General features: G+C 41.7%; 1 protein-coding gene across 1 annotated transcript in view; it reads right to left on the bottom strand.

Annotated features, from left to right (window-relative positions):
• Nucleotides 1-23,511, bottom strand: part of MYO1B (myosin IB) — a 107,562-nt gene that overhangs the window by 63,957 nt on the left and 20,094 nt on the right. The window contains exon 3 of the mRNA XM_082285446.1: nt 14,216-14,331. Within this exon, the coding sequence (XP_082141572.1) occupies nt 14,216-14,331 (116 nt within the window). The remainder of the gene's footprint in view (nt 1-14,215; nt 14,332-23,511) is intronic.

Raw genomic sequence — 23,511 nt, 5'->3', positions numbered from 1 at the left:
TTCCAATTCCTCATAAAGCAGAGTCCTGGTAGCAGGGCTTAACTGCTCAGGTACCAGGATTCATTTCTGCTCAAATGTGCCTAAACACACTGGCAGGATGCTAAAGGCCAGTGCTTATCAAAAACTATATACCACACTAGACTAAAAAGAACAGCAGTGATATGTAAATTGCGCAAGTGCTTTTAGTATGAACTTTACATTTAATGTAATTTAATTATTTCAAGTTTAGTTAAGAGCATAATTTCATTTCCTTCCTTCTCTTTCTGAATGCACAGAAGTGCTCAGTAGCAGGGCTGAATGCACAGAAGTGCTCAGTAGCAGGGTAGCAGCAAACAAATTATTTCTTTCTCTCATGACATGCAGTGGGAAAACGTCAGAATTACCATTTGCTTGGTATAGTATAAAAATTCTAGCAACCTGAGTTAGGAAGAGTAGAAGCAGATTTCATAAAGTGCTTTGACACTTTATGTTGTAAATCATCACTATTTGCTATATATATTCCCCCACCCATTGAAGCTCAGTGGAAAATTCACCATTCAGGAAAAACAACTGTAAGAGACTATTTATAGTATTAGCTCATGGTGCAGAATCATTTAATTGCCCCAAGGATAAAAAGTGTATTCCCATTTTCCATAATTACAAACTGTCTCATGTTCAGCACTTTGACACACTTGAAATGAAAAGGTTGATTAGCCTGCCACTGGAGTGAATAAAGTAACAGCTGAATTGATGGAGCATCAGCTAGGATAGACCTTCACAGGCAAGCAGCTGCTCTTTCAAAAATGCCAATCAGGGGAAAAAAATAAAACAAATTTAAACACCAGGATAAAGAGGTGTGCTAAGACAGATGGAAAGCCTTTGCTCCTATTCATATCCTCCAGTTTTGTTTTCCTGGTGAGCACAGAAACCTGTTTTATGAACAATACTGTGTGGTAATACACACAGCAGAAGGGTACCTCCTGCACAGGCCTCCTCACTTCATTATTCACGTGAGCCCCTGTGATGTTATTAGAGGCAGAACAAAACCCAAAGCTGTGCAAATCAGCCCATTTGATTTGTAAGAAGCAGCCGACATTTACAGAAGGGAAGGGACAGAGAAAAAGGGAGGGGGAAGAGGACAAAGCCACTCTTAATTTTCAAGAATAAAACACTTCAGTACACAGGCTGAAATTAAGCCAGAGAGATTTATTTTCTGGTAGACTGGGAACATAATATACCCTCTGATGCTCATATATACACTGCAGGCTTAGCAGAAGACTTGTCTCAGACCCACAACTTGAGGTCTGGACTAAAAAAAAAAAAAAATTTCTTGTGGAAAATCTTGTCTTTCTCAGACTGAAGCAGATTTAGGACATGTTCAATGAACTTCAACTCAAAAAAGCTCCCTACAGGGAGGTTCAGACAATGCTTCTTCCCAAAATACTGTGCCTGCACAACCTCCCAGCTCACCAAAGCCCGGTCCTTTTCCCTCTTGCAGGATGGCACACATGCCCACTCTAAGAGAGGCTTTATCAGTTTTAATCACTTCCTTTTGCTGTAAGCCCAAAAGAAATTATTTCTCTGGGTTTTTTTAAACCAGCTGTGATCTTTCCCCAGCACTGTACAGAAAAGCCAAAAACGCAGCCATTGATTTTCTGCCTATTTCAACATCTAAGGCATCTCGTTAGAGCTCACATTAATATGATGGAAAACAAGAACATAGGTTCCTTTTACCAGGAGCCTATGACCCAGCTGTTCCCTTATTTTCCTTCAACCAGTGCAAAACAAGAACTCTGTAGCTGAGGATGACCATGCCATTTTCCAACCCAGACTACAAAATAAATTCTCCCTCTGAGTTTTAGCAAGCCTGGTAAGCATGCCCACATCCCATCCCACAGCTCCATCCTGTCAGCTGGCAGTGAAATACACCCAGCAGACCGTCAGGACAGTGGCCTGGGCATGGGCCCAAGGTTGGGTCCTCCAAAGGAATGCAGGATAGTGGCAGAGGGCAGCAGCAGGCAGAACCCTGGTGCTGCAGGTAACCAAGCCACCAGGCCTGTCCCCTGTCTTGGTGACATGTTTATCATGGAACACCAGGTTGGGTTGGGTATTCCAGGGCACACCAAGCTGAAGTTATGTGGACCAGTGCCAGCTGTGCACACCGTAAACACCTGCAGCTGCCCACAAACAGGGATGGCTCGTGACCTAGTCAGCCTAAAAAAGGGAACTAAAGTAGCAAACTCCTGTTTGGAGCAGACTCATGTCGGTCAACGTGAAGATATGCATAAATCAAGGCGGGGCAGGGAAGCAAGTATCTCCTTGCTTTTCAGAAGTGCAACTTGGCTTGGATTTCCCCTTGACTAGTCCCATTTTCCTTGAAATTACATCAGCCAGCTGGATGGCACATAACCATCACCTCCTCACCCATACCAATGCTCAGCCTGAACCAGTAACTCCCAGTTCCACAGCATTAAGCAGATGAGTTTGTAACTCTCACTCCAAACACCAGGCTGCATTACCCAAGGCAGACAACCAGCTGCTACACGGTCACACAGGAGGACACAGACAGGCCTCCCACAGAACAACCCCAAGTCAGTCTGCTGTCATGTGCACAGCAAAGATTTCAAGTTTCTCGAGGGAAAAGGCATTTCTGTTTACAAAATCAATAATTTTATTAGGCTATGATATCCTTGAAGGGAAGTTCAGGGAGTGTTTTCTACTGTTTCATCAAAAATCAGATTTAGTTAGATGTTTATTTGCTAGGATGAATCAGCAATTGCATGATTTGATGACTACATAAACCAGCCAAGTCCTTATACTGCGTGTTTCTACAGCAAAACTATAGGCTGAAGCTTCCTGGTAGCCATATTCTGCATCAGAAGCTGCAGGTTTTTCCCTGAGCTGCCATCCCAAATGCACTACAGGAACCTGCAGACACCAGGGGCAAAGCAGCCCCATGGCACAGCAGAAATGCTGATGGCAAGCTCCTCATTTTTCTCCACCGAACTTCTAAAGCTTTCCAGTCCCTGAGGGTGGGCCTGAAAAATTCGGGATTTATTCCACTTCCCTGGGTCAAATAGAGCAGCAAGGGGTCAGACAGCTGAACAGTAAGGGAAGAGAGGGGCAAACTGATTTGCCATGCTTGGCTTCTGTCAGAACTTAACTAGAGGGCACAAAATTATTTAAAATCCCAGTTTACTGTTTCATCTACACAGAAGGAGATTTGAACTGCACCTCTGAGCTCTTGCACATGTGTGGAAATGAAGTGCTGGTGGGACAAGGAGGAAAAAAGGAGCAGGAGAAAACAGCCATTCCCTTTCTGCACTGAAATATAGAGACTCTCAGTACTTTTACAGAAAACTGAATTAGTTTCTGTACCTAACACAGCATGTGTCTGAAACACAGGGAAGTTCACTTGTCAAATACACGTGTTCAGTTCATGTCAGCTTTGACCAAATTTTACATAAATCTTTTTCTGCAGAACAAGAAATGTTTTGATTATGCTGCTACACCATGAGAATAGCATGCTATCAGTAAACTCCCGCAAAAAACATGAAATTCATCTTGTCTTAGCTGGCTACAAAGAACATATTTTCCATCAAAATAAAACAGTGCAAAACAATTAGTCCTCATTTTTAAAACACTGGTTTAAAAGGGGTCCTTATAATTATTCATAGCTGTTTCAGAAATACAGGTTAAGTGAGATGCTTAGAAGACAAGACTCTATTATCCAATTAGAGGAACAATGATCATTATAACTTGGCTCTTCCTATACAGACAGGAATATATGATTAATTGCTTTTCTGCTTTTTTAAAATTTATAAATAGGATGTGTCTTTGGGGCTTACAGTGTGTGCTTGTCCCAGTCAATGGCAGAGCACTGATTTGATCCGTTCAAAAATGCCAGTGACTTCTTGATCTCACAAATGAAGCCACAACAGGACTGTACTGATTGTGGGGTTTTCCTGGGGCAGAGGAGGGCAGAGTGCTGCTCTTATGACTTCACATGAAAAAATGTTTAGCAAATAGTGTTCCGTTTCTCTGCCTCAAAAAAAAAAAAAAATTTCTCCTGCATTGCAAATCAAAAATCCTGCTTTTTTGGGTTTTTTTGCATCCTGAAGTCAGAAGGCAGAAATAACTTATTTCCTCCTGACACAGCGACAGCAAGAGATACAGCAAGTCAAGTTTTGGAACCATGCAGGGTTTATTGATACCATGTGTTCATGCAGGGACTTCTCTCACTGCAAATAATTTTACTGCAGAACTATCAGTGCTTTCCAAACAAATTTGTTCTTCTTTGCTAACTCAAGAGAGAAAAATAAATTTATTCCTTTATTCTAAAGTAAAGAAACATGTTCCAGTACTCAGGGAGAGAAAAACAGCAAAGGGAGGTGCATACTCACTGCATAGAAAGGGATACATTTTAAAAGGTCTCACCTCACAGGACAATAATCCAGCACAACTAAACTCCAGTGCGCAGCACATACCCAAGAGCTACATCATCTCATGTGAAAATGAGACTGTGGAATGACTTTATACCTCTGTCTGGTGAGACAGGTAAATAGATATCAGTCAGGCATTAGTGCAACACACTGCAGTGGAATGCAACAGTTTGCCAGCAGAAAAAATGCCAAGCACTCCACCAAATTCATATCACAGTACTGGAGAAATGGAATCACAGAATCATAGGATTGGATTGGAAAGGACTTTAAAGATCATCTCGTTCCAACCCCTGCCATGGGCAGGGACACCTTTGCTAGACCAGGTTGTTTCGAACCCCATCCAGCCTGTCCTTGAACACTTCCACGGATGGGGCATCCACAGCTTCTCTGGGGATCCTGTGCCAGTGCCTCACCATCCTCATAGGAAAGAATTTCTTCCTGATATCCAATCTAAAACTACCCTCAGCTTGAAGCCAGTTCCCCTTGAACTGTCACTTCATGCTCTTGTCAAAAGTCCCTCTCCACCTTTCTTGTCGGCTCCTTCAGGTACTGGAGGGCCGTAATTAGGTTGCCCCAAAGTCTCCTCTTCTCCAGGCAGAACAATCCCAAATCTCTCAGCCTTTCCTCAAAGGAGAGGTGCTGAATCCCTCTGATCATCTGGACTTCTTCCAACAGGCCAATGTCGTTCCTGTGCTGAGGACCCCAGAGCTGGATGCAGCGCTGCAGGTGGGGCCTCACCAGAGCAGGGTAGGCGGGCAGCAGGAGTATTCTCACATCCTCAGAGCTATCTCTAAGCTAAAGTAAGTCGCTAATCACCAGATTTGAAATCCAGGCTCTGGGATCTGTAACAAAGGCTAGAATGCAGCTGCCCACAAGTTTATCAGAGACAAAAGTGACAGAACTGCAAATAAAAATGATTTACTTATCTGGAAAACATCTGAAAGGCAGTATCAACACTATGTAATTACATAGTTATGCTGCTACTCTACTCAGAGGTGTGACTGAATCCTTTTTGAGTTTGCAAGCAACTCTCAAGTTCTCTTAACAAACCAAGTAGTTTGTTAAGAAGTCTTACACAACTTAATTTCTGCCTCCCAGCTCTTCTCCAAATAAAGTCCCTGCCATGAACCCCTGGGCAAAGTAGGCACTGAAGCTTATCTGAGCTTCTAAGAGCTTGTTAGCTCAGGTACAACATTGAGCTAACATGTCTATCTAGTCTATTAAATGGCATTTGCTCAAGTTTGTGAATGAGATTTGTGGACATATGTCCAAAATTATCTTTCTATGAATGGTCAAAGCAAGAAACAAAAAGCCTCCTTCAGACTGCTCAAACACGAGGCCCCAGTTCAGTTCACGTGTACTATTTCCAGCAAAAATCTACTTGGTTGGAATGCTGATGCTCAAGGAGGATGTCAACTGCACATATTTGTTTTCATCCTCACTAAGAATCATCTTGGGAGTAATTAAGACCAGTTGCAGCTTGAACTCCACAAGGTTTAGCAACTCAAAATCGTTTCTGCGGTATGTAAAATGGAAACTGTGTATACAAGAAAAATGCAGATTTAAACTAATTTACTGAAATGACCACAATTAAACTGTCTTTGTAGTTCAGACCTTTGTTTGTAAACCCCGGTCCCAGCTCTCTTATCTATTCAAAACACAAGAAAAAGATTATTCAGTGTGCTAGGCTGTAAATATTAAGACTGTATTTCCTGATTCCTAACATGAAAAAGTTTATCCTTAATAACCCAAACTACATTAACCACGATGTACCCGGAGCTGAATAAAACAGAGCCTTTTGCATAATGGTGCCAATAAAAAGAGACTGAATAGGAAATGATCTGCTGCTGACAGTGGTACCACATCTGAAATTTTACTAGAGTTTATTTAAGGCTTTAAACATTAGCCTTGTTTATGCTGTATCGAAAATCACGACAAAGGCTCCTAGCAGAGCAGATGGGCATTTTCTGGTGTGCTCTAAATTGCTTAAAGGAAAAAAAAAAAGAAGAGAAAAAGACAACCATTAAACACAATGAGACACCTCCAATGAAAGGACAACAGCTGTTCCTACTTGCAATTTGAAATCCCAGATCTTAAAGAGAGTACCAGGTTGCCAGTGCAGGAAAGGCATAATGAAAATTCTGGTCCATGTACACACAGTGCTTAAAATGGGATTTGTCTCCTTTTTGACAGGGCCTCTCTACCTGTCCTCACTTTTCAGACTGCATTTAAGAAGCGAAACACAGCAATGTCTCCCTTTTAAGTACAACTCATTATTTTCAGTGTGCAAAAAGTCCCAAAATTCTAATGAAAGGAAAAATGAAGCTATTGAACGTTCTACTTCATGTGACAATGTGAACTAGTTTTTAAAAAAATCTCAGTATTTTATGTCCTAAAAATATTAATGGCATAATATGAATGCTAGACAGAACAATCCAGTTCCAGGAAAGTGAGAGAAATGAGATCTGGCAAAAAAGTTACCATTAGTTTAGACTGCTGAAGCATTTACACACATCCCCAACTATATTAAGGCACTTTAATTTTTTTGCTTTTTTTCTTAATTATCTTTGGTCTAACAATCTAGCCAAGCTCCAAACTTTTCTGTGCTTACAAATAAACACAGACTATAACAAATACACTCACATGCAGAAAAAAAAAAGAGAGATCGTCACAGATAACTAAAAACATTTGACTCTACATCCCCAACATGACTGAAGTCAAATGTGAAGTATGTTGTGTACAGGGGTACAAGTAAATATTTGAAAACAGTTCTGAAAACAAAGTTATTTTGTGGAGGCTCTAAGCCAGCAGTTAATTCATGAAGGGTGCTCCAAGATTATTTTCCTTTGTACACCATGACAACAATTATAGAGTTACAGAAGCATCTGGAACAGATCTCAAGTTAAGTGTTTCCCTTACAAACTCACTATGTTTTAAAGGTACCCAAATTCTTGCATTCTTCTTCCTCAAGAAGCCCACTGGGCACACGAGTGTTGGCTAGGACCACACACAACTCTCCAAAGAAGACACTGATGGATCAGCAGGCTCTCCTGGAGCCAGGTGGGTCCAGCCCAGAGAGGGGGCTCTGGCAGTGGGACTGCCAGCACTGCCAGCTGGTGTGGCTGTGGACACTCAAATGTTTGTGAGCCAGCAGAACTGGTGCTTTTGAATACTTTTGTCATGGCAGAATATGCTGCTGCAGCTTCTGAGAGGCCAAGAGATGAGGGAGGGTGAGACCAGAGGCAGCCAGTACTCTCCATCTTCTGAGGTATTTTGGGAGGCAGTTCTGCCTTGATGCTTTTTATATCCCCTGAGGTCTCTATATATACTCCTTCCTAGGCTAGGAAGTGTTCAAATGCCACAAGAGCACAGAAATCCACCCTGTCTCCACACAGACTGTGTGCAAGCAGCCCTGCCAGCCCCAGCCCACCTGTGCAAAGCTCTGCCACTACACGGCATCGTCCGCTCCCATCCTGGACATCCCAAGTCCTGGACACCAACAGGACAATGACAGTACCAGTGCCATGCAAAAGGAATTTAAAGGGCCTTTTCATTTCTTAATTTAGACAGAGCTACTTAGAGGATCAACAGAAAGGCTCATTCCGCCAAACTCTGGAATCCAGTCTAAATGTCACTCCAGAATAGTCTGAAAATTAAAATAAAGCACAACATTCATATATACGCTGCTTTTTCAGGCTGTTTATGCTTCTTGGGTGTTGGGTGCATTTTTGGAGCTTCCTTACAACCACACATCCTGCCATAAGTCAGGTCCTGTATTATTCTGCATTATTAGAAATTTCATGCAATCTAAAACCAGCAGTGAACAAGCAACTACTGTTCTTGTCAATAAGACTATATCCACCTCTGGAGCACTGGGGTGAGATGGCTGCATTATGTGCTATCCAAACCCACTAAAACAGCCCTGCTCAAATTTCAGGAAAAAGCTAAATTTGTTGTTGTATGTGAGAGAAACCCTGCTTTGTACCCTAAGCTTTCAAACTGGCAAATCAGCTCCAAAATGCTCTTCAGAGGTCAGATGGCCACTTCAATACAGCCACATCACAACTGCCTTCCTCAAAACTCTTTTTTCCTCAGAAGGACTTCCGAGGTCTCCTACCAAGCGTAAAACATAGCAAACTGTGCATCCCATGGTGGGTGTGAGAGAACACTGCAATAGAAGAGGCTCTCTCAGGCATGAAGTCCTTCTGGCACTTGAAGCAAGTGTGGTGCTTCATCCATGCCCTTTTCACCTCTGTGCTTGAGGGACTGACATTCATGGGCACACCACATCCAGCTCTGCCTCTCTACAGAGGTTAAGAGAATAGTAAGTCTGACCTCTACCAAAAAAAGACTTCAATGTCCTCTGTAGGGTTCCATCCCCCTCTTCTTTCAATTCACTCCGAGCATGGGTTTAACAATTAGGTACCAACAGTCCTCCCTAATTGCCATTTATGATTTCCACCAGTCATAGATGTTCCCTCCCTACCCAGTGGTCAGTTTTGCCAACTAACCTCTGAAGTGACCATCTGTAAAAAGCAGATACTGCAAGGTGAAGAAGACCACAGTGGGGTGGTTAAAAAAAAAAAAAAAAAAAAAAAGACAAGAAAAAGAAAGAAAATTAAGATTAGGAAAGTATTAACTGAAACGGAAATGTTAAAATAAACATACTGGGGCAATGAAGGACATTTAATTCTGTCACAGGCTCTCATCCCACCATCATCTTCTTCAACAAATAAAGACAGCTACTATGTTTCTCACCACTCTGCTAACTATGGGGAAAAGCTTAGTTTTACATACAGGTAGAAACTATCCTTCACAGCTGGGGCTTTATCACACCCTTCAGACAGAAATATTTGCCTTACATCTTAGAGGAAAAGGAGTTACTGAAACCTTGGTGTTCTTGAAGATATCCAATCCTTTAACACCACCAAAAAAAAGAAGAGCCAGAAGCAAAAATACAACTTCTATATTCTTCATTTACATTGGCTCAAAACTTGAAAAGGAAACAGCAAATTGTATCCATTGTCAGAGTAACTGCAGATATCCACAGGATAATTATTTATCCCAATAATTATCTACATGACAAAAATTGAAATGAGGAACATTAATAAGTTCCTCATTATTGCATTTTAACAGGTATATTGATATATTTGTGCTCGTATTCTCTATAAAGGCAAGCTGGTTTTCTGCAGTTGCCTGCGTAAATTTAAGCCTAAGTTTGAAAGCTTTACATGAAAAACCATTCAGAAAACTTCAGAAATGTCAGGTTTAAAAAAATTCATAACAAGTGAATAGAATATATTGCAAATTGCCTAAGTAGAATTCAATAGGTGTCTGATAAAAGCCACCTCTGGATTTTTACTGCTGCTCTAAAAACTTCAGTGCATAGTCAAAAAAAATGCACAGGGACTGAACTCTTATTTGAATGCAGCTGGCCATTAGCAGTTACAGCTGCCACTTTTACTTTGTCCCTCAACCTAAAATAATCTGAAATTCTTCTAGAGCAAGCAGGTAAGGCATCTCAGAACATCAAGAGGAGCAAAAAGCCACGTGCCACCTTCCCTGCCAGGGACAGAGAGCTGCTAGTAGCCAGGAGACAAGGTTAAAACAGGAAACACAAGAAAGCACCTACTCTCCAACCCCTTAATGCAAATCTGGTACTGGTACATGGCTCAACAAAAAGTGATACAGCACAACAGTTACAAATACATGGGATGATAATCTATTTGATTTCCCATTGCATTCACTTCAAAGATGCCAGCAGCTGCCTTTGTCACTGGTGAAAACCAATGTAAAAAAACAAGATAAACAGCTTGGTTTGCTCTCATGACTCGCTCAGCCACAAGGTAAGCAAAGCAGCAATTACATCAACTGAGAGAGCAGAACAGAAGTGTAAGGACTGCACCAATCAAGCAGCAAACTGTTTGAACACTGAAATGTCATACTCTGCCCTGCCAAGTCAGAGACAAGTTTGATCCTGCCTTGCAGATAAAGACAAAACCAGCAAGATTACCAACATTAAAACAAAAACAACAAGCCAACAATTAAAAAGCTTGGTAAACTTCCTATTACATCTATGCAAATAGCCACAGACTATGAAAACAAGCATTCCAGGAGACCTAAAAAAATAACACTTTTATTACATGGTGCCACAACAGCAGTAGCACAGTAGTGTACTCAGAGAGGAATGAACTATTAAAATAAAACCTCTTGGATCAAATTTTATCAGCTAGAACACTATCCAAAATCACCTGACCAGCAATTCAGTTTGGCTGCCCGTTCAAAGTGTGACTGTGGTCCTACTCTAGTTTCCAGAGATCATTTAAAAGAACAAACAGAAAAACAAACCCTGTCCCAGCCCTGCAATTAAGTATGAACTGGCGACACTGAAAGCATCAGTCACTCGCACAGACGCTCTTGAGGAAACACAGAACAGAGGACGAGTTGTTCCCTCCCTCCTCTTTCAGATTAGGGCTAAGAAAACACCTGAACAGATTTTTCACTTCCTAAAGTGTTTCCTCCAGTGACCATATACAGCAGGAAATCTCCAGGTAGGGATTTCCTTCATGTCATTATAAACTTCTGTCTCTTTTTCCTTCTGTTTTCCTGTGCTCACCAGGCCTGCTCTTTAACTGGGACAGCTGGCATTCTCAAGCACAGCCTCCCTACCCATCACACTGAGGCACACACAAGTACCTCCAGCCTAGACAGAAGGTCACACAAAACTCCTGGAAAATAAATAAAACCTGATTTACGTTCTCCAGGAGCTCCCACATGAAGCCATACCTGTGGGAACATCCCATGGCAGATTGCTCTAGAGATGCTGACACTTAAATCCTGGGCTTCCCAAACCTGAATGTTCTCTCCAAAACTGCAGACTTCGGGAGAATGTGAGCTGTCACACCAACAGGAGATGGAAGAGTTTTGGTGCCATACTGACCTGGTTTCTGTAGGAATCTCAAAGCAAACCACTGCTAGAAATTTTTTTTAATCAATTGCTTGGGTTTTTCTAGCTGGCACTAGTACCAAAGTTATATTATTTGTAAAACAGAGAAGTTGAAATAAGAAACACGCTATATCTAATTGTTCTAGACACACTTTCTAGGCTGGATGCATTAGTTCCCGTCTAAACAGTCAAGAATTTTACTTTGCTCAGGATCACACAAGAGGAGCCAAAAGTCTTTCCCAAGTGGTGCAGTGGGTTTACCCACAATCAATTCTTCTGAAGAGGCCATGGCTCAACAGAGATTTACACATCAAAGAAAACTAAGTATGTACATTTCTACAAATCAATGGGAGGTTTCTTACCCTCGAGGCAGAACAAATGCCACAAACTGCAATTTGTCTCATGGCATCTCTTCATTAAAGCTCCGGAGCAGCTAAAAAAAAAGGCACCTTGAAGATTGCAAGGTCTCTGGGGAAGTGCAGCAACCTCCCTAGACATGCCTGAACCCTGCTTTTAGCAGTGGCCTAAGGCTGCCAGGGCAGTCAACCCTAGAATTAGCTGCAAGCTCCAAGGATGGGATGATGCCAAGGATGGGATGATGCTCCATCCCAAACCCAGTTCTTAGTCCATCCTGACCAAGGGGGTAGGCAAGCACAGAGTTGGTGAACAGCCCAGGCTTGGCTCCTGCAGGACTATGTGGCCACCCTGCAAGCTCAACTCATGATCTATTAACCAGCATTCAAGGACCAGCTCCAGGTTTGCAGAGTGGACAACTGGACTGGCACAAATCATTCGGTACAACACAAGGCACTGCACATTAAAGGGGATGAAAAGTTGTTTAGGCTTGCCAGAGATGGCATAAGGCAGCCTTCATAGCACTTATTTAATACACCTACAATACCTTCCAAATATTTCTTAAAGATGGTGAGAAGTCTACCAATTTTAGCAGAGCCAAAAGTGACTCTTCTTGATTCTGCAATTCCCATAAGCCTCTAGAGACAGGTGGGAAGGGAAGCAAGGTCACCATAAACTAAGATCATTTTATATTTATTCGGTTTGGAAATGCTGTATCAGTAATAGAAACCACAGCAAAGATTATTTCCTAATCCTTTATTCTTATTTCGTCCACTTAGCAAGAGTCAGAAGACAAAATTCTCACACAGAAGCAATACAAAATAAAGAAAATTTGTGAAGAGATCATATCTGTCCAAAACAATTTAGGCTCACACTTTACTTGACTTGGGACTCTATCCAAACTTGCAAGGAAAATCTATTACTATCATGCAGTTGAGACCTCCTGACAAAAGTTAAAAGTCAATATTTTCTCACTTCAGTCTCCTCCTCTAAAGTGGATTTCTAGTGTTTGGGCTCCCAAAGTCCTTGCTGTGAGGTGGGAAACTGACCATATAATTATTGTCCTTTGTGATGAATGATGTTTATGAAATACTTTTGTACCAAGTTAAGACTCTCATAATACACACAAGAATGACTGTTGACCATTTCTGTTCTGGAATGCCATCTCTCAAGAGAGACAGAAAAATGTGGAGATCAATATATTACTATGTAATTGATTCAAGGTGTAACCAAGTACATATACTGACTTTCAGAATGTCAAGACAAACTTTAACTCACAGATTTTATTTTCAAAATACTCCATCATTTGACAGCAAATTTTATGCAGCTGAACAAAATTAGCAGAGCAGAAAGTTCTTTTAGCAAGGAACTGTGTCAATTTAGCTAGCAATTGTGCTTGCTAAACAAAACTGTGAAGAAAGAAAACCTGAACATAGCCAGAGTTCAGAACCAAGAGGCCCAAGAACTACCAGAAGGTTAATTGATCTGATTATTGGGCTGTTTGCATTTCAAACAATGCATCTGGGAGAGTGACAGATGAAATGTTAAGGCAAAAAATTAATCAGAACCAAATAACTTCCAGAAAACCTTCTACGCATAATTTTCATTTAACCTAAAAGTTAACACTGAAAGAAGATGCATAAATGTATGGCCCTGTTTAGACACTTATCCAGCCACTGATTGCTCAAGTCAGTCTCCTGAATTTGTGGCTGTAGAGTCAGGTGCAGCTTCACAACCAGCTGGAAACTCTTCTCCTTCCCAGCATCACGCTGAGGGGAGGAACAGCTGGCTTTAGCCTCACCACTACGACTGGCAAGATAAAATGGTTACTGCAACATGCAGACCTTGAAGACCACACACCTTACTCTCAGCCACACCATCCACACCTGCAAACAGAACCTTGTCCTATTATTCATCCTATTTTAGTTTTAAAATTTGCATTATGCATTTATGGTGCTCTGCTGTCCTCTATGAATGGGCTCATTTCTACCCAGCACAGAGAAGACCAAGGTTTAATTTTCCTACAGTTACCATTCAGACACATCCAACACATTTCTGCATTCATCATGAGAGGGGTTCTTTTTCTTCATTGCACAAAGATAAATTAAGAGTTTCAGATATCAAAAGCAACACTCTATGATTCAAACATATTTAACACCTCGAGGCTTCCAGGAGGCAGTCCGGACTTTGAAAGAAACAGATTTCCTTGAAAACAGACTGCTTATTTTACAGTGCTGTAATACTCACTACTGCTAACAATTAGGGGAAATGTTCTGAAATGCACATACCAGGGCCTAAGTGCATGAAAGAGAAAGAGTAACTCATTTTAACTTCCCTTTAAAATATGGATGAGCTAATAAAAATTCATTTTGGGGGAGTGGTGGTGTGATTTTCATTTTGGTTGCTTCAATCAACAGATCTTTTGAGGAGAGAGACAGCTGGTACCATCTGTTCCCGGACAAAATGAAAACTAAAATTTCTTTGCTGTACTTACATGTGAGGACTGAGTTCATAAAAGTTTCGGTTTCTGTATTCTTCCACTTTCTCTGGAGTATAAATGGGTAGAGATCTGTAGGGGTTTATTGATATCACCACGCTGCCAATGTACGTCTGTTGAAAGAAAAGAGAAAATTACGGTGGATTTTTCTTTTTAACATACTTTTGCTGCTTATACACTATTTGCCTATTTAATACTTATGTGAAAAAAAAACCAAAAAAAGCCTAATTGTAGCGATGAATAAATATGTTCATACATTTTGAAACACCTTTTAGATACTCTCTGGTGGGTACCAAGTACCTATTTCTGCATAACTGAAAGCCTCTTATGAACATTTTCTAGAAGAAAGCCCCATCGTACTATATTTCTGTGACTAATTCAGCTGGGGGAGGGAAAGGCAAAAGGACACAGATGTTCACGAAGAACTGACTCCATCTGCATGGCAAATGTCACACGAGCTTTGCTGCAGCCCTTGGGCACTCACACCAAAAGGCTGGCATTGGACTGTGCCCCTCTACCCAAGGAGGAACTTTACATCACCTTGTCAAAGTCTCAGGCACAGAAGAAACCTGAAGGTGAACAGCCTCTGGCAGGTTTCTGTCAAAGGAGAGATTTAGTGCCAGGGTTCAAGCCAGACAAAGTCCTACCATGGTTCCTCAGCAGACGTGAAGTGCAATTTCTATTTCCAGATTCTAAACATGCTCACCACCACCCTTGGAAAGCAAAGGGAGAAATGTGCTGTTTTACTCGGCTAGATCCCATGCACTGCTGGCCTGAAGGAAGACCAATTCTGTACACCATGACTACCATGTCTGCTCATGACACAATTAACTTGAATTCCTTCAGCCTATTGCCAGATATCCCACAGCTTTCTGTGCCTCCCTCCAGCTCCAAGGGCTGCAATCAAACACACTGAGTGGCAAAAAATGCCAAAGCCCCATTCCATCCTGCCTGCAGATACTGACCAAAGATTAAAAAACCCCCAAGTTTTTGGTATCTCTTTCCACAACTGTGAAATCAATAAATAACACTTGATGGAACATGGTTTTTCAGTAACCAGTGCTCCCTAGGAGGTGTAAATGCTCTACACAAAAGCTGCAGGTTCCCAATACTTAGATTACATTTGCAGTAACTATGGAAGAAAAAAAAACAATAGTTTTTTTTTAATGTGCTATGGTTCTAAAGGGTTTCTGTGCAGTCATATCTCAGCACCTGACAATCGCTATTTGAATTTTTCCCCACAATATTTCTTAGAGAAAAGTACTGTAATTTGCACTTTTAAATGGAAGGAGATATGAGGAGGACAAGCTACTGACAAACATGTTCAGTAGAGCATCAAATTACAGCCAGAACTGCAGTAACAAATGAAAAATATTAATTGCTGCAACCCTTCCATATCTAACTTTCATGTCTAAAGCAATTTCCTGCTAAATGCTACTAAACCTGGTCCTAAGCGAGGAGAGGAATATTTCTAATTTTCCATTGCACACATACACACAGGCAAGCTGTGAACTCACGTGGCATATTCTGTCCCAAACAGAGTGGAATAAACCAGACTGCAGTGATAAAACAAGTGGCATGAGGTCTCCAGAGACTTTCACAGTTCATCCTTGTAGTGTTTCCCACTCCCGGGATGGATCAGAAGCAGCCACTGCTGACAATTCACTGTACAACAGCCGCCACAATGGAACACAGTACTTCACTAACTGGGCTCAAGACTCACCATTTCTAAGCAACCCACACTTCCTCCTCTCCCTTCAACTGGCCAGAAACCTCCTGTAAAACATTTGCCCCCATGCATTCGAGCCCAATACAGAGCCAATACCCCCAGACAGGCTGGTTGCACCCCAAAAGCCCATGCCCAGTGCTGTGAGGGGGAGTGGGGCTGCACCCCGGCAGAGGGACAGCTCCAACTTGCCCTGCACCACAATCCAGAGGGAAGTGCCCCCAACCATTCAGATGCTGAGATCAACCCAAAATAATTGAGAGTTTTGCTTCTTTCAAGCACACACCGCAGCGTGTGCTTATGTACATGTTCTTCAAATAAAGAAAAAATTGTTCTAGTTTTGTGGTCATCCTCCCCCCACGGAGGAAAGCATTTTCCAACTATGTATAATCTCTTTGGCTGAACAAGATGAAAATGCTAAAATTGCCTTTCTACAGTGTTTACTTTGCTCTCTCTCAGCACATGCAGCCTTGGCAATTTGCAAGTCTACAGATTCCTGGCAAGAATAACAGAAGCCCAAGAGTAAGAAGCTTTCTAGTCTTCCCAAGTGCATGGATACCCCAATTAGGACTCTTCTCTGATAAAACATTAATAAATTGTTTCCTGCTAAATCTGAAGAATTTGCAAGTTCAGCCTGTTGTGAAACCAGTGTTGCAAAGTATCAGCAGGAGAGAGATGAAGGCCAAATCTTGAACATTGTATTTTGAAACATGAATTCTTTGGAACACAAAGACTTGTCCCTATTCTGCTACCATAATAGCATACAATTTAATTGCTAAGTTCCTTGAAGTACCCTGGGACATCAAGATAAAGATGACTGAAAGTGAAAACCTTGATTTTTAATTTTGAATACAGGCATTTAAATGAGATTTATTTAGAACCATGTCTTCATAGCTAAGTACTGCTTAGAAAATGTATTTTGGGAATTCAAGTCAGCTCTTTACTGTCAGACACGAGCAAATACGGACCATTTCCTAAAATACTAATATTTCAAAAGGTCAAATGGCTATATTGAAACAAAGACATACTCCAATCCATTTTAAACACCAAGCCCAAGTGTGCCAAGAAGTCATTGGGTTTGTTGCAAAGCTGCTTACAAGAACTAATACATTTCCTCTTCTGAAAATGCCAATCTCTCAAAGCTGATGCCTAATAGCTACTTGCTACTGGTGGTCTGTGAGATTCCACATAACATGGATAAACAGATCCGGAAAATAGCTTTCCCACATAACATCTGTCTTCCCACCAGAACTCTATTATAAACAAACAAAATAAATGGCTTAAATCCTTGAGCGAGCGACAAGCACAGAAACATTCCAGTGCTGAAAGCAGAACGCCCAAGAGTAGTGGGAGACCATACCACAGCACCCCAGGGATGAAAGAGATTCTTGAATTTCCCTGCTTAAGGACAAAAATGAAACCCCAGAAGAGTGGCCTCATGATGATGGATGCGCAGAATACAGTCAGGAGGTTTGATTTCTTTCTTGGTTTGACACAGTCTTGTTACGCAAGTTTGGATGAGATCTGCTGTATCCTCAAGTTTTGCTAACTAGATTGTTGATAACACTCCTTCCTCCCAATTCCTCTGTTGTTGCAACTCACAAAGGCAAATTCTGTGTTTGCCCAGAGCAAAGTAAAAGGACTCTCACTCATCGTTTGTCAGTGCATCTCTCATGTAGCGTGGCGACACTGTAAGGGGCAAAAACATCAGCTTCAGAACAGAGCATTCAAATTTCTATCAGCTTAAATGACAACACATTCTGCATTCTCCACCAAAACAACACATAAAGCTCATTTATGTTCAGTTCAGGGGTTAACACCTCAAGAAGGAAGAAAATTCCAAATTCCAATTCAACTGGAGACACTGTTAATGTTTGTCACACATCACCTCTAAATACTGGTCGAGATGCAATGACCAAGACTCTTTGACGTCTCACTTTCTCCCCCTAGTACTGGAAACCAATGTAACCACTTGGGGCAAGATATTAGTGCTACTTCAAGTTTATAGGCACCATGCAAGGCATTCTGAGCCTTCTAACCCAAGCAGACTGGCTTAAGAAAAAGCCTCAAATAACAAGTTTTGATGAGGCTTTTGCTGCTTGTGAGAAATGTACAGGCAGCAGCCTCTTCCCAGTCAAGGGCTAGGGAAAGTCATTGCTATAAACTGGACATTTTCAGCTGAGAGGTTGCAGAAACCTTACAGTGAGCCCAGTGAAAGGTCCCCAGACACCTCTGCAGCCAGGGAGCACAAGCACTGCAGTGAAATCTGATGCACAAGATAGAGGCAGTGCAGGCCAACCCAAGAAGCAGATCCTTTAAAAGACCACTAGTACAACTTATGGGAGAATATTTCACACCCTGGGATACAGTATATTAATAAAGCTATTTTTCCTCCTGTCAAAGTTAGACTTGCAATGCCCCAAGGGCCAGAAGAGAGAAGACTGCATCTGCAGAAGCCTGGGAACACAACTGACAACAGCTGAGGCTGCAGCACAGAAGTTGTACAGCTGGGGCTGTCAAAAAGCCCGCTAGTATCCTTAAAAGCTTTTCTGGATCTGTGGCAATCTCTGCAAAACAACCTTCTGCAGAGTTTAAAATCATTAAACATCTACACAGATCTGCTGCAAGCCTTCTGGAATTGTATCCTACATCCCCTTCATCAGCTCTGCTAAAAACAAACCCACTGCTTCTTACCTCTTGTAGCCTCTTACAGCCCAGAGAAGTTGCTGCTGCACACAAGTCAGTTCTGCTGTAAAATGCCCCAAGCACTAATGTACCTGGCAAGTGCACTGAATTCCCAGGGGCCAACAAGGTTTCTCTCTATTTATTTGTTAAACTTTGGAGCACAGAATCAGAAAACAAAGAAATTTTAGTAAAATAAGATTGCTAGTGTGTATTCTTCCATTTATGCAGGCCAATTTTAATACTCCAGATATATATAATGCACATTCCTTTAGTAATGGCTATGCTCAAGTAATCATTTGGTTCCTACAACTTTGAAGTGTTTCAGATCATGCCACCAAAACTATTCATTGAAATGAGAGCTAAAAAAGGAAGATCAAAGAAAAGTGTGACTAGATTTTATTGGAATTAATCCAAAACCAAAGCTTGCCCAGCACTATTTTCATTGTGGTAGGGGAGGGCTGTGTTTTGGTTTTGCAGGGTTTTTTTTAACGTGACACATGAAAATTATATTTCTAATATAATATTCATTTTCCTTTGTATTTGCCTGACCTACTGCAGTTCTGGATCTTGCCAATTCATAAGCACATGTGCCGCTGCATGTTCAGAACAGCTGAGGCCAAGGAGATGGTAGAGGAAGCCTGTACTTACACGTTCTAAGTTTTTTGAGCTGTCTCAATCTCAAACAGAGCCTGGAAAATTTAAAACTGCAACTTCACTCTATAATGAATTTTCCCATTTTAATAAACCTTACCAGCTACTATTACTTGAACAACAATGTTGTGCACTCAAATTTGTTTTACACTGTGGTTGGCCACAACAAAACAGTTAAATGCACTGTGCCTCTGGTCCATTGTGTTTTTTCAGGTTGGAAACACAAAGTTGCAAGAGATGATGTTTGAAAAGAGTAAGGAAAAGAGTAAAAGCAAAACCACCTGAGCCCATTGCTTTTTCTGGGGCTTTGGTTTACTGTATTCCTGTGTACGGCAACAGAGGTGTTTGTATTCCTTGGTGGAGAGGGATGGGCTGGGTACTTGAAAAAGACAAACAAATAAACAAACAAACGAGGATTTCATCCTGTAACACTCCAGGGTTTGCCGGTGCCGTTTCACAACAGCACATACAAAATAAACTCTACCTGTGATCCAAGCTGAGCAGCTGCACTTCAGGTTGAGGCAGTACTGGGCTAAAGCTGCTTGTGCTTCAGTGAGCTGGGAGCTTGAGCAGAGAAAGATATCACTGGATTTCTGAACAAACACAGCCTATTCTCCATGATGATGAAAACTCTCTTGCTCAAGCCCACCTTCCCAGAAACAGACTTTTAGCCCCAGAAACATAGTGGACAAAGTCTGTATGTTGTAACAGAAAAATACCCCATCCTGGTAAGCTACTCTGTGTGCTTAATGCAGTTATTAACCAGGATAGGCAGCTTTGTAAAACCTGGACAGGAGAGTAAAGGCTGTAAAAAAACTACTCAGAAGAACAGTGGATGAGTTCCCGAAACTGAGAAGGGAAAAACATTCAAGGAAAATAAGAAACTGAGGAGACAAAATAACAGTCCTGTACCAACTACATTGATGGCTGATATAAGAAAACAAAGCTCAGACAGGTCACACAAAGGCAGAAGCCTACATCCATATCCCAGAGCAAACACTCACAACACAGGCAACCTATGTCAAAGAGGATAACCTCACTGCTAAAATAATCTTCTATATGGGCTTGATCCTGCAAGCCACTGTGCAAGCAGCAGCAGTCTGGACAAGCTGTGGGCAACCCACACTGGCCAGGATCAAGCCCTTAACAACACTGCAACCTGTTTGAGATCCTAGCCCTGAAGTAAGAGCAGATCATTTGCCAGGGAAAGACACCCATACAGCAAGTTGGAGCGAGTACTTGAGTGGATGCATGAGCACAGATTATCAGGTTTCTCTTCTGAGTTTCTTGAGGGCACAGAAATCTCTGCCCTACTCAGTGAACTTTGCTGCTAACCTCAATATCATTATGACATACTTGAGTGTTACTATTAATGAAGCAGACTAATCCTCTCTACTGGTCTCCTCTCTGACTACATTGGGATGATTTATACAAACAGTTTCTACACACCATGCAAATATAGGCAAAACCTGTAAATACACGATGAGGAAGTCAACCCAAAGGTGACATGAGAAATTTTCAAGACAGCATTTAAACACCCCCGAACATCAGTGCTTGCCCACTTTTCAAATGATAAAGACTTGTTTTCACAAGCAAACAGGAGCTGGAGAGTGGATAGGTCTGTGCGAATAAACCATTGGTGAAAACATTACCAAGAGCATTCACTCAAAAATGTTCCATTATTTCTGTACAAATAAAATGTGAGGGGAGAGAAGGGGAACCTTCTCCATGTTGCATCCAAGGCTAACCTGTGCTCTTCAGGGTGACAGCCATGTTTTTACAGCACTTCGACACTTTTGCTTCTATTTCTGTCATTTGTCGATCTTTCATTAATCTTCCTTTTATGTTTTAGTTTCATATAACATACACTGAAACCAACAATAAATGCCCCAAATGTCATCATCACCTTAGTGAAGAAATGCATAGTATTTTGAGGCAAAGCCAATACCATAACTGGAGGCATTTCCTACACTTTCTCCTCTCTTTTTTCAAAGCATCACATCAGAGGCAAAATAAAGAAAGGGTGTGTAGGGGAGGAGAAGACCCCTACATACATCCCACCAAATGCATACAGTTTTCTGTGATCCTTATTATTGTTTTCTTACTCCTTCATGCAAATACCGCATGCAGCCCTACAAACAGTGACTCAAACACAAGGCTCTGCATCCTGGGAGCCGTACAAAAAGGAAAGGAAACAAAGCACTGCCTTGAGATAAATAACTCTCCTCCCGCGAAGCACTTCAAGGTAAAAAGCAGCCAACCTGCTGCCTCTGAGAATCTTTACTCCTGACTCTGGGCAAGTTATAAAGTTTGTTTTGCCAGAGCAGGCCGATGTGAAGGGCCAGAGGACCCACAGGATTTTTATCTAGATAACAAGCAAAACAAGATTTGCAGGGAGGCAGAATACTTCTTAGGCCACAAGCTATCACAGCAAAAGATGTGCCTTGGGCATACAAGCCTTTCTTCATATCTGAAGAAGCAGCAGGCTTGAAAGTCTTAGCCTGTGGCAGCTGCAACAATATTATTACTACAACCCAGTAGCTTCCCTCAAAGGGCAAAACTGTTGAGGCACTGATGGGAAAATTGCTCAAATTGACACAGGCATTCCCCAAGAGAGGAAGAGAAGGAGATGGGAGGAAACTCAGGTCCCCTGGGCTCCCATCACAGGCGAATGGATGGCTGCTCTGATCCAGCTCTCAAATCACTCTGCCTTTAAGAAGCTGGTCAGCCACCACACCTGCCACTCCTCGAACTCCCAAAGGAAGACCAGAGCCCAGGCTGGACTCACTGGATAAACTCAAGTAAATACATGAAAGTACAAGAGAGCAGGGTCAGATCTGGCAGGAGGAAAGACTTCTGCGTGTTGCTGCAGGAGCAGCAAAGCACAGTCCTGCTACCAGCCAGCACACGCACAGCTAGGGCATACCCAAAAACCACAGGGGACAACAACCCTCACCAAAACCCAACAAAGGACCCCACCTGGCCTCAACAACAACATTTTAAAGGTGAACATGACCATGGTGGCATCAGGAGGTAATGAAATTGAGAATAAAATTGAACTTCAGCAATCACTCAGTTACTACTACCACACAGATTTTCCCAGCGAGCTGCATTTTTGTATCCCAATACCACAAGGCTCTCTTCTTCACAGCTGCAATGGGATGGTCACACAAGGCTGGTGCAAACCAGAACAACTGGCCTCATTCACATAATTCTGTTCCCTACCCTGTTCTTGCAAACGTAGCATCTGGAATACCAGGTATGAGTGCAGCAGGAACAAAGCCACTGTGCTTGACAGCAATTCAGTGAAGTCCTAAATAATCTAAGGTAGCTGAAAATGGGATGAATCAATAGTATAGACAGACACCATGCAGTAAAGGCAAGTCAAAACCAAAAAGGCTAACCCTAAAATATTAAAGCAATAGAGATTAACAGGCAGCAGCTCAGTCTACGAAACGAGCACACCACAATGGGCATGCCATCAGAAGGCAGCCACGACAATGGTACCTCAAACAGATAAAACAGAGTTATTACCCTGGAATGACAAATATTTAGTGTTTCAGTGATAAAACAACAAATGTTCAGTAACATAAGACTGCTGCTGCTCAAAGCAGCCCACAAACTCCACGCACCAGAAAATACAAATTAAACACTGACATCAGAGAAAGATTGTTTTGTTGTAAGAACAAAAAGCAAACAAACATTTTCTTGTAAGGAACAAAATGTTGACCTCTGCAAATTTGGGAAGACTTCAAGAAACAACATAGCTGTGGGGAAAAATGTGCAGGGCAGCAGAATAAAGCTGTATCTGACCTCTAAAGGCTGACTCCTGTGAGTCTACGCAGCTCCACTCCCCTCCAGACTCCTCACACCTCCCTTGACACTTCCACATGCCTCACAAAGCAACAAACCCAGTATAAAAATAAGTTTCAGACCAGTACAAATACTACATTTTATCCAAAATCTCTACCATTCATGAGTCACTATAAATGCATATATAGACAGATGCCCCCTCCCATTTGTCAGTATCCCAAACTACAAAGGAAAAATAATTGCTGAGCTGGATTGGGCGAGCATATTTCAGCCAACTTAGAAAAAAAACCAAAACTTTAAGAGGGGGAGTTCAACAGAACAAGTCAAAATTTCATCAATCACACACAAACTGGACTTTATGAATGTATTTAAAGTTTTCCATGTGGTCTGCAGGTCACACATTTTAACCGCACAAACT

The sequence above is a fragment of the Coloeus monedula genome, assembly GCF_965178545.1.
Source record: "Coloeus monedula genome assembly, chromosome: 7".
Lineage (NCBI taxonomy): Eukaryota > Metazoa > Chordata > Aves > Passeriformes > Corvidae > Coloeus > Coloeus monedula.
This window is presented reverse-complemented; position numbering and strand designations above follow the sequence as displayed.